Source organism: Rhinatrema bivittatum, chromosome 7 (genome assembly GCF_901001135.1).
Source record: "Rhinatrema bivittatum chromosome 7, aRhiBiv1.1, whole genome shotgun sequence".
NCBI classification, from domain to species: domain Eukaryota; kingdom Metazoa; phylum Chordata; class Amphibia; order Gymnophiona; family Rhinatrematidae; genus Rhinatrema; species Rhinatrema bivittatum.
In genome coordinates, this window is record NC_042621.1 from 309500928 (window position 1) to 309513316 (window position 12389).

Genomic DNA, 12389 nt, shown 5'->3' on the forward strand with positions numbered 1-12389 from the left:
AGGCAGAAAGCCATAGGGATCCCTGCTCAGGAAGCACTGCGAAGGGAGCTATTGAGTGAATCAGATTAAGGAAAAGCCTGTGAAAGCTCCCCATTGGCTCAGCAGTGGGTGTATGCAAAATAACCATGAAACTGTGCGTATAAACACCCAGAAAGAAGCGCGAGGAAGGAATTTTATAAAGTATGTGCGTATACCATTCTGAAAATACCAAGTCCTTCTCCAATTCACCTATACCCTCTAATACTTCACCCGGCCTGCACCAGTTCTCCCAGGCAACAGACAGGTCAGATTTCACCTGCACGAGGCAATGAGCAGGTATAAAAGTGTAGGAATAAGCTCGGCAATAAATGCATCTCTCTCTTACAAAATAGCAGTTATCACGTGTATTTCAGAAACCCACTCCAGAATGACCCTAGACTGCATAGACCACTTTGAAAATTGATGCAATGTGTGCAGTGTTACAAAAATATTCCTTTATAAGCTACCAGCAGGTCCGACTGCCAGGGTAACCTGATTCATAGACCAAATGCCTCATGAATATTAATTGTGGAGATTCGGACAACTCGACCTATTGGTAACTCAGAGGGAGAAGACCTGTGATGGGAACTTTCTGATATTAGGAGAAACTCTTAAGAAGGTACAGCTTGTCACCAGGGCGTTTTACCCCAAACACTTTATTGCATTTCCTGCAGTCACAGAATTAAGCATTTCCAACTTACATCAACTGGAAGAACGCTATTTTTGGCACAAAATAAGGAATTTTGCTTCATCACATCAGATTGCAAATTAGCAACAGTTTTATTAGCTAATATTAAGTTAGTAGCTTAGGAATTAAGGAGGAGTCCCCCTGCCTTCTTTGGAGCGTGACTAAGGAAGTTCTCTTGCTGTCCCCAGGAGGCTCCTTTAGATCTCGTCTCCCTCCGTTGCTTGCTCTGCGATGGTGAGATTGCATCCGGATGCGTGTCCTGTCTTTACTCCTACTCCCCGGTAGGCTGCTCTAGCTTTCAGCTTCTCTTTCCAAAGAAGGCCAGCAAACGCCAGAACCACCAGAACCAAAGCCAGCGAGGTGAGGGAGAAGGGCAGCAGCAGATCCTGGCTCTCACCCTCTTCATCTCTGAAACCTCGAGCAGAGTCTGTAGGATTAAAATGTAAAGAAATTGGTGTAGGATGTGGCAGAAAACATTTGAAAGGAATATGTATGTAACAGTGAAGAGAGGGGCAAAATTGGCGGCAGCAATAGTCGAGACAATGGCATGTGCAGAGCTATGCCAGACATTGATGTGCAGAAAAGCAAGAACCAGGGAAAGAAAGAAGAAAAAATGCCAGCCAAGAAATCTGGGATGAAAAGAAAGTGAAAGAGGTCGTGACATTGAATGAGACGATCCCATGAGAAGAACTACAAGGAGGGCCCTCAGAGTCAATGAGCAGGGAAAACAAGATGTCTGTGAAGTGATGACAGAGCAAATCAAGACATTCAAAGACAGGGAACTGGAAGAAGCAACAAGATTGCACAGAAATAGGAAAAATGCCATATGAGTGGAGAGGAAACATGTTAGTCTCAATATTCAAGAAAAAATGGGTATGTGCAGAATTGCAATTATAGAGGGAAAATGCCGCTCAGCATGCAGTGAAACTACGGGAGAGGAATATATAGAAGAGGGGAAGGAATTTGTAAAAATCAATGAAAACCCAGCTCAGATTCTTTAAAAAAAAAGTCAAGCATAAAATATGATCTTCATATTGAAGATCCGGTTGCTGCAATAGTCAGAGGAGCACACCAGAGATTCTCTGAAGCAAGATACAAGGAAGAAGTGTCTGTGGAATAGTGGCAAGCTTTGGCCAAGGTGTCAGGTTGCTAGCCACAGGATATGAAACACAGGTATCTTTTCCTTCAGTGCAGGGTTTATTCATAACTTAAAGGTAACCAGTTCTCTTCACCTCATTAATTAAACAGTGGGTTCACAGTACTAACACCCAGTCCAGTCCCAGTTAGTTAGTGTTCACATATATTACAAACACTAACAGATTCAGAAGGGCTGCTTCAGATACTGAGGGTTACAGATCTTCCTCATTCAGCCTGCACAGCAGGGTTCATAGCTGGGATATCTCCAGTGATCCCTTCCAAGAAGGCCTGGATTTGTCAATAGTCCCATAGGCCTATGCCTAGGCTGGCAAAAATATTGGGAATGGGGGGGCAGCAGTAGGGTTGCCAACTGTCTGGATTTTCTCTGGACAGTGCAAATATTAGAGGGACTGTCTGGAAGCCTGGGGGAGGGTTAAAATGTCCAAAAAATATCTGGATTTTAGTCCTCTAGGTCCAGCTGTATATCCTCTGCCTCGCTCAGCATTTCATTTTTCTGTGGAGCTCTGCTCCTCCAGCCTGGCACTGCAGTGTCTTAACTAAATGTTTCCTCAGTCTCTATTGCGGTGAACAATTTACTCATCAGCTGTTTGAACTGTGCAGGGCTCCATAGCTCGCATGGTTCAATCAGATGACCTTTGAACTGAGCCCACAAGAGGAGCCAGAGCGAGGGAGCAGTGGTTGCCAGGCCATTAAGAGGAAGCAGCAAAGCTGGGGCTGGGGCCGAGCCCTCCTGGCAGAAGAAAGAACCTGAAGCGGTGGTGGCAGGGCCCTCCTTCTTGAAAAGGAGGTGGAGCATCAGCCTCTTTACCTGCACGGCAAAGAGAGGAGTGGTGCCAACCTCTAAATGGTGGAAAGGAAGCGTCCCCATACCACGTGGGCCAAGGAAGGAAGCTGCAGCTGCTCTGCTTGCACGTTCTGGGGAAAGATAGTGACTGAGTGTGGGTGGGGGGAGAGAAAGCATGTATGTATGTGGGGAGGGAGAGGGAGAAAGAGGGAGCATAGATATGTGGGAGGGGAGAAAAGAGAACATATGTATGTATGGGATGGGAGAGAGAGAGAGTGTGCATGTATGTGCATATGAGGTAGGAGAAAGAGAGCATGGGTGAGAGTATGGAGTAGGGGAGAGAGAGAGCACATGTGTATGTGTGTGAGGTGAGATAGAATGAGCCCACATGTGTGATATGGAGGGAGAGAGAGAGAGCGTGCATGTATGTGTGTATGGGGTAGGAGAAAGAGAGCATGGGTGAGAGTATGGAGTAGGGGAGAGAGAGAGCACATGTGTATGTGTGTGAGGTGAGATAGAATGAGCCCACATGTGTGATGTGGTGGGAGAGAGAGAGAGCGTGCATGTATGTGTGTATGGGGTAGGAGAAAGAGAGCATGGGTGAGAGTATGGAATAGGGGAGAGAGAGAGCACATGTGTGTGTGTGTGAGGTGAGATAGAATGAGCCCACATGTGTGATATGGTGGGAGAGAGAGAGAGCGTGCATGTATGTGTGTATGGGGTAGGAGAAAGAGAGCATGGGTGAGAGTATGGAGTAGGGGAGAGAGAGAGCACATGTGTATGTGTGTGAGGTGAGATAGAATGAGCCCACATGTGTGATGTGGTGGGAGAGAGAGAGAGCGTGCATGTATGTGTATATGGGGTAGGAGAAAGAGAGCATGGGTGAGAGTATGGAGTAGGGGAGAGAGAGAGCACATGTGTGTGTGTGTGTGTGTGAGGTGAGATAGAATGAGCCCACATGTGTGATATGGTGGGAGAGAGAGAGAGCGTGCATGTATGTGTGTATGGGGTAGGAGAAAGAGAGCATGGGTGAGAGTATGGAGTAGGGGAGAGAGAGAGCACATGTGTGTGTGTGTGAGGTGAGATAGAATGAGCCCACATGTGTGATGTGGTGGGAGAGAGAGAGAGCGTGCATGTATGTGTGTATGGGGTAGGAGAAAGAGAGCATGGGTGAGAGTATGGAGTAGGGGAGAGAGAGAGCACATGTGTGTGTGTATATGTGTGTGAGGTGAGATAGAATGAGCCCACATGTGTGATGTGGTGGGAGAGAGAGAGAGCGTGCATGTATGTGTGTATGGGGTAGGAGAAAGAGAGCATGGGTGAGAGTATGGAGTAGGGGAGAGAGAGAGCACATGTGTGTGTGTGTGAGGTGAGATAGAATGAGCCCACATGTGTGATGTGGTGGGAGAGAGAGAGAGCGTGCATGTATGTGTGTATGGGGTAGGAGAAAGAGAGCATGGGTGAGAGTATGGAGTAGGGGAGAGAGAGAGCACATGTGTGTGTGTGTGAGGTGAGATAGAATGAGCCCACATGTGTGATATGGTGGGAGAGAGAGAGAGCGTGCATGTATGTGTGTATGGGGTAGGAGAAAGAGAGCATGGGTGAGAGTATGGAGTAGGGGAGAGAGAGAGCACATGTGTATGTGTGTGAGGTGAGATAGAATGAGCCCACATGTGTGATGTGGTGGGAGAGAGAGAGAGCGTGCATGTATGTGTATATGGGGTAGGAGAAAGAGAGCATGGGTGAGAGTATGGAGTAGGGGAGAGAGAGAGCACATGTGTGTGTGTGTGAGGTGAGATAGAATGAGCCCACATGTGTGATGTGGTGGGAGAGAGAGAGAGCGTGCATGTATGTGTGTATGGGGTAGGAGAAAGAGAGCATGGGTGAGAGTATGGAGTAGGGGAGAGAGAGAGCACATGTGTGTGTGTATATGTGTGTGAGGTGAGATAGAATGAGCCCACATGTGTGATGTGGTGGGAGAGAGAGAGAGCGTGCATGTATGTGTGTATGGGGTAGGAGAAAGAGAGCATGGGTGAGAGTATGGAGTAGGGGAGAGAGAGAGCACATGTGTGTGTGTGTGAGGTGAGATAGAATGAGCCCAGTCAGTACCAGGACCAAGGAAGCAAGCTCTTTTCCTCAAGATGGTCCTGAGATCTCCAGCCAAAGACTGCTCCAGAGGAAAACAGAAGGGAATCTCCCAAAGTTGGGTGGGGCTAGCCAGCTAGTTACCTTTATTAATACTTTAAGCATTCCACTAATGTTGCAGATCTCTATTCAGTATAAACCGATGCTAAGTAGCAAGGACTTTAGAAACATGTACTGTTTATTTTATTCTAAATGCTAATCCTGCAAAGTCTGACAAATAAAAGTCTCATTCTGTGGAAAAAACACATGGTCTTTCTTGAACTATTCAGATTGTGTAGGTATAGGCAGTAATAGAGAGAAATGTCTGTAGCACTGCCAGCCCTGATAGGTGTGGGAGAGGGGAAACGATGTGCACAGTTGCAGACAAGTTCCTGAACCCCTAATACTGCTCACAGCACTTCTTGAGATTTGCAGTGCTGGGTCACCATGTTCAGTTTCAGGCTTTACCCTTTGGCTTAGCAACAGCCCCACGAACGTTTACCAAGGTGCTGGTGGTGGTGCTAATGGTGGCAATATTGTGCAAGGAAGGTATTTTGCTACTCCTTTCTCTGCATGGTTGACTGAGAATGAAGTCCTTTCCAGAAGGCGTTTTGGCTTCTCAATGAATAATCCAATTGTTCCTGGACTTGGGATGGCTTGTCCATTTTCTCCTAAAGCAATCTTCAGCCATCTCAGATGTTGGATTTTTTTCTGGATGCTTGGTTCAAAACAAAGAAGGAGATAGTTTCAGAATGGAGAGCACCAGTCCGCAGACACACTGGTTCAGTGAACTGGGTTACTTCTCCCGGCAAGGGCTCTCCGTGAAATGAAGATAAGAGTAGTGGAGACTTCATAATGATAGTGGGAATCCGCAAGTGCTCAACTAATCGTTGAAGAATGAAATTACCTCCTGCCCCTGAGTCCACTAGGGCAAGAGTCTGGTACTCTAAGGGTCCGCAGATCAAGGATACAGGAAGAGAGAGTGGAGGAGAGAGGGCAGTAAGACCTAAGAAGAGTCTTCCTGCAGGACTTAGGTCTGCCAGTTTCCCGGACATATAGGGCATGTCTGAACAGCATGGCCGGCATGTCCACAGTACATAAACAGCCTCAGTTTCTTCCGTGTTCTTCTCTCCTTAGCTGTCAGATGGCTGCGCCCTAATTGCATTGCTTCTTCTTTGCCAGCAACTGGTACCGGGGGAACAGGCCTGGGTGTGGACATAACTCGAGTTTCACCCTGAAAGGATCTTCTGGGAGTCTTGATCTCTTGAACCTTGTCACGAAGCCGGCAATCAATCCTTGTTGCCAATTTCACTAGTTCAGCCAAGGTCTCAGGCATCTCACGAGCAGCGAGCTCATCCTTCAGATGAGAGTTCAGTCCTTCAAAGAAGAGGGTCCTCAGGCATTTAGGGTCCCAGTGTAATTCAGACGCCAGTGTCTTGAATTCGATAGCGAAGTCAACCAAAGGTTTATTACCTTGCTTTAGGGGATCCAAGGAGGATCCTGCAGTGGTATAAGAACATGCCATACTGGGTCAGACCAAGGGTCCATCAAGCCCAGCATCCTGTTTCCAACAGTGGCCAATCCAGGCCATAAGAACCTGGCAAGTACCCAAAAACTAAGTCTATTCCATGTTACTGTTGCTAGTAATAGCAGTGGCTATTTTCTAAGTCAACTTAATTAATAGCAGGTAATGGACTTCTCCTCCAAGAACTTATCCAATCCTTTTTTAAACACAGCTATACTAACTGCACTAACCACATCCTCTGGTAACAAATTCCAGAGTTTAATTGTGCGTTGAGTGAAAAAGAACTTTCTCCGATTAGTTTTAAATGTGCCACATGCAAACTTCATGGAGTGCACCCTAGTCTTTCTACTATCCAAAAGAGTAAATAACCGATTCACATCTACCCGTTCTAGACCTCTCATGATTTTAAACACCTCTATCATATCCCCCCTCAGCCGTCTCTTCTCCAAGCTGAAAAGGCTTAACCTCTTTAGTCTTTCCTCATAGGGGAGCTGTTCCATTCCCCTTATCATTTTGGTAGCCCTTCTCTGTACCTTCTCCATCGCAATTATATCTTTTTTGAGATGCGGCGACCAGAATTGTACACAGTATTCAAGGTGGGGTCTCACCATGGAGCGATACAGAGGCATTATGACATTTTCCGTTCTATTAACCATTCCCTTCCTCATAATTCCTAACATTCTGTTTGCTTTTTTGACTGCCGCAGCACACTGAACCAACGATTTCAATGTGTTATCCACTATGATGCCTAGATCTCTTTCTTGGGTAGTAGCACCTAATATGGAACCTAACATTGTGTAACTATAGCATGGGTTACTTTTCCCTATATGCATCACCTTGCACTTATCCACATTAAATTTCATCTGCCATTTGGATGCCCAATTTTCCAGTCTCACAAGGTCTTCCTGCAATTTATCACAATTGCTTGTGATTTAACTACTCTGAACAATTTTGTATCATCTGCAAATTTGATTATCTCACTCGTCGTATTTCTTTCCAGATCATTTATAAATATATTGAAAAGTAAGGATCCTAATACAGATCCCTGAGGCACTCCACTGTCCACTCCCTTCCACTGAGAAAATTGCCCATTTAATCCTACTCTCTGTTTCCTGTCTTTTAGCCAGTTTGTAATCCATGAAAGGACATCGCCACGTATCCCATTACTTTTTACTTTTCCTAGAAGCTTCTCATGAGGAACCTGTGTCAAACGCCTTCTGAAAATCCAAGTACACTACATCTACAGGTTCACCTTTATGCACATGTTTATTAACTCCTTCAAAAAAGTGAAGCAGATTTGTGAGGCAAGACTTGCCCTGGGTAAAGCCATGCTGACTTTGTTCCATTAAACCATGTCTTTCTATATGTTCTGTGATTTTGATGTTTAGAACACTTTCCACTATTTTTCCTGGCACTGAAGTCAGGCTAACCGGTCTGTAGTTTCCTGGATCGCCCCTGGAGCCCTTTTTAAATATTGGGGTTATACTGATCAGGGTCATCAAAAACTGATTTGAACAGCTCGAGGAATCCTTCAATGTCATGTAGAATAGGATCCACGCGCTCCCACAGCAAAGAGGCCCAAGTCAATGCTCTTCCATCCAGCTAAGACAGGATATAGATGGTATTGGCATAAGCTGTGGGGAAATGGCTAGGTTGCAGGGAAAAGTGCATGCAACATTGATTAAGAAAACCTCTGCATCTCCAAACTTCCCACGAGAAGCATGTAGGAGCAGATAGAGGTACAATAGTCTTGACTGTCACTTCTGGCGGTGTAGCTTCTTTACCTGTGGTGGGTAAATTCATCTGTGTGTGCAGCAAGTTGAATGCAGTAGTCAAACTCTCCAGCGCACTCTTCTGTTCGGAGATTCACTGGGCCAGGCCTGGAATGGCCTGCAGTGCGGTGAGCTGAGCCGAATCCATGGACTTAGCAATCTGTTATGGTTAAGCGGTGTTTGGGTGGAATCTCGGGTACTGTGGCAGATGACCACGCCCACGAGGCGCCACAGTACTGGGCAAAACGCAGGACGCACAAACACAGAGTTAGTTCTTTATTATACAGCTTGAAGTGTGCCACCAGAGGTGGCAGTAGTGAGGTAGTCTGGATGTAGCAGTCTCAGGACCCTCGGCAGAGGGAACACTTCTCACCCCGTTGGTATAGGGGAATTCCGGTGTAGGTTTCCCAGTAAGGCAGTACTGTGGATGAGATAGACTGAGAATTAGATTTCTCACTAGATGGTTGCTGTTGGTATGCGATTCCACCAGGTTGAAGAAGAAGGTACAGGCATCGAGGCAGGGAGAGCAGGCCCTCGAGGAGCGAGTACCTGATCCCTGTAAGGCACCTGAAATAAAGCAGAGGGCCCCCGAGGAGCGGGTACCCAGGTTAGCAATTATCCCGAAGAGCAGAGGGAGAGCTTCCAGCGGAGCATGGAAGTGGCAGAGTAGCTTAGACCAGCCGAGACCAAGTCCTTGCTAACTCAATGAGCTAGCAACATAGTACAAGCTATATACCCGGATGTCGTGAAGTCAGTAGAGGGGAACGCCCCCGAGGTTTGCGCCATTGCTGGAATAAAGCCGTGGGTGGTGTGCACGCGCACCCTAGTAGGCCCTTGGGAGGAGCATGGCGGGAGGCAGCACCATAGCCGTTCCGGGGACGCCGGAGAGGTCGGCTTGTAGACGCGGGGGCAGCCATTTTCCCTGTGAACAAGGTGAGGCAAACGGGGCGACACTTTGTTTGTAAGTGGTGACATCAGTGAGCCTGTTGATCTAATACTACTACTACTAAACATTTCTCCATTTGCTGATTGGCATGTATAGCTCGTGGACTGGTCTGACTGTCTTCAAGGAAATAATTTCACCTTTCTATAAAGAAGTTTATTGATCTCTATAAATCAACAAGAATGTAAACCATTTCGTAATGCTTTCACAGAGAGGTACATATCCTTCTAACAGGCAGATGGCTTGGTTTATAGCTAGGAGATGGGATTAAGGTTTGAGAATGTGTTTCCATAAATTCATACATTTCCAAGGTACTGAACTGGTAAATGAGCACCGCACCAATTGCCAATTGTGCGGGAGAGGCAGGGGAAAAGCAGGGAAAGGCAAACCCCACTCTGACAAGAAGGCTTGGCTCAGCTCTCAGGTCCCACTCAGTTTGTGGCTGGGCGGGTAGAGGTTCACAGCACCATTGGTATGAGAGGGGATTGGAGATTAAAGGAGGAAATATTTTGAAAGGAACTAGTCCGATCTCACCAGATAAGTGAAAGGAAATAGTAAAAGCTACAAAGACAGGATCCTGCTTTGAGAGGAGACTGGTAGCTGGGGGTGGAGAAGGTCAGAGTTCATACTAAGAAATGTTATGATTGCTCCTGAGAGTTGTACTAAGGCAGACTCACAACTAATACGGACAGAAATGAGCAAACAGCTGATTAAAAATCTGCAGCCCTTGGGGACCAGAGACGTTATCCATGGATTTCCAGCTTATTTTAATATCTTCTTCATCAAATAGCCTTTTTCCAGCTTTTAGGATTCAGCACTACACGTGTGTTCACAATGAAGACATGAACTGGCTATTTATCGCCATGCCTCACTGAGCACTGCCACTCTGATGCCCGTATGTACTCAGGATATGACCTGCCCACTCAGGAAGCCCAGACATTGCTTGCTCCATTTCCAGAGGAGAACCAGGACGGAAAACGAAGCCATGAGTAAGCAGCCGGTTGGCTGGGGTCCCTTCCAGTCTTGTTTAACGCTGGCTGAGTGCTGACAGCTATAGAATACCATTGTACATTACCTGCATGTCTCTTCTGGATGTGTTTTCTCTGCAGCATAACCGGGCCCACAGTGACCTCTATCACATCCAGGTAAGTGTTTGTGGACTTTGTGGCTCTCTTGTGCCTCCTCACACAGCCCTGGTAGCAGCGGGATGCCAGGTCCTGAGCTCTGCATATTACCAGCTGGAACTGCATATAAACCATGGGATACAGGCTGAACAGCTTGAGGGCAGCGAATTCAAATCGAACCACACTAGTGGATGGGGAATCATAAAGCTGGAAAGTAGTATCCATAGCACACCTAAACACAAAGGAAAAAGAGGAAACAGACAAAAGTAAAGAATGAAAGTCTAACTTAGTACCTGATACTGTAATGTCATTTTAGATCAGGGCATTTCTTTCTAGGTTCATACCCATCCCCAATGCATGTTACCCTCCATAGGCATCATATATAACAATAAAGATTATCAGTTACATCAAAGGAGGCTGTCGCACGTAATGTACAGTCAGTGCTCAAACTTGACTCCAGAAGAGACACCCTCCCAATATATAATCAAAAGCCCCTCTCATGCAATGTAGAACCAATGCTCAAACCTTACTCCAAAAGAGACACCCCCATACATAATCAGAGACATCTCATGCAGTGTACAACCAATGCTCAAACCTTACTGAGGAAGAGACACCTCCATACATAATCAGAGTCATCTCCTGCAGGGTACAACCAATGCTCATACCTTACTGAGGAAGAGACACCCCCATACATAATCAGAGCCATCTCCTGCAGTGTACAACCAATGCTCAAACCTTACTGAGGAAGAGACACCTCCATACATAATCAGATTCATCTCATTCAGTGTACAACCAATGCTGAAACCTTACTGAGGAAGAGACACCTCCATACATAATCAGAGCCCATCTCATGCAGTGTACAACCAATGCTCAAACCTTACTGAGGAAGAGACACCCCCATACATAATCAGAGTCATCTCATGCAGCGTACAACCAATGCTGAAACCTTACTGAGGAAGAGACACCCCCATATATAATCAGTCATCTCATGCAGTGTACAACCAATGCTGAAACCTTACTGAGGAAGAGACACCTCCATACATAATCAGATTCATCTCATGCAGTGTACAACCAATGCTCAAACCTTACTGAGGAAGAGACACCCCCATATATAATCAGAGTCTTCTCATGCAGTGTACAACCAATGCTCAAACCTTACTGAGGAAGAGACACCCCCATATATAATCAGAGTCATCTCATGCAGTGTACAACCAATGCTGAAACCTTACTGAGGAAGAGACACCCCCATACATAATCAGAGTCATCTCATGCAGTGTACAACCAATGCTCAAACCTTACTGAGGAAGAGACACCTCCATACATAATCAGAGCCCATCTCATGCAGTGTACAACCAATGCTCAAACCTTACTGAGGAAGAGACACCCCCATACATAATCAGAGTCATCTCATGCAGCGTACAACCAATGCTGAAACCTTACTGAGGAAGAGACACCCCCATATATAATCAGTCATCTCATGCAGTGTACAACCAATGCTGAAACCTTACTGAGGAAGAGACACCTCCATACATAATCAGAGCCCATCTCATGCAGTGTACAACCAATGCTCAAACCTTACTGAGGAAGAGACACCTCCATACATAATCAGAGTCATCTCATGCAGCGTACAACCAATGCTGAAACCTTACTGAGGAAGAGACACCCCCATATATAATCAGTCATCTCATGCAGTGTACAACCAATGCTGAAACCTTACTGAGGAAGAGACACCTCCATACATAATCAGAGCCCATCTCATGCAGTGTACAACCAATGCTCAAACCTTACTGAGGAAGAGACACCTCCATACATAATCAGAGCCCATCTCATGCAGTGTATAACCAATGCTCAAACCTTACTCCAGAACAGACACCCCCATACATAATCAGATTCATCTCATGCAGTGTACACCCAATGCTCAAACGTTACTGAGGAAGAGACACCCCCATACATAATCAGAGTCATCTCCTGCAGTGTACAACCAATGCTCAAACCTTACTGAGGAAGAGACACCCCCATACATAATCAGTCATCTCATGCAGTGTACAACCAAAGATAACTATAGAAGAGGCAGCTCCCACATATATAATCAGAGCCAGCCTCATGCAGTGTATAGCCAATGCACAAACATAGCGAACACACACCTTCCCCATATATAATCAGAATCAGTCTCATGCAGTGTACAGCCAATGTACAAATACAGCGAACAGACACCTTCCCCATATATAATCAGAGCCAGTCTCATACAGTATA

At 46.0% G+C, this 12389-nt stretch overlaps 1 protein-coding gene across 1 annotated transcript in view; it reads right to left on the minus strand.

Moving 5' to 3' along the window:
- Window positions 1-673: 673 nt before the first annotated feature.
- Window positions 674-12389, minus strand: part of LOC115096248 (deleted in malignant brain tumors 1 protein-like) — a 223263-nt gene continuing 211547 nt past the window's right edge. The window contains exons 23-24 of the mRNA XM_029610757.1: window positions 10088-10368; window positions 674-1133 (exon numbers count right to left, since the gene is read on the minus strand). Of these exons, the coding sequence (XP_029466617.1) occupies window positions 904-1133; window positions 10088-10368 (511 nt within the window). The 3' untranslated portion in view covers window positions 674-903. The remainder of the gene's footprint in view (window positions 1134-10087; window positions 10369-12389) is intronic.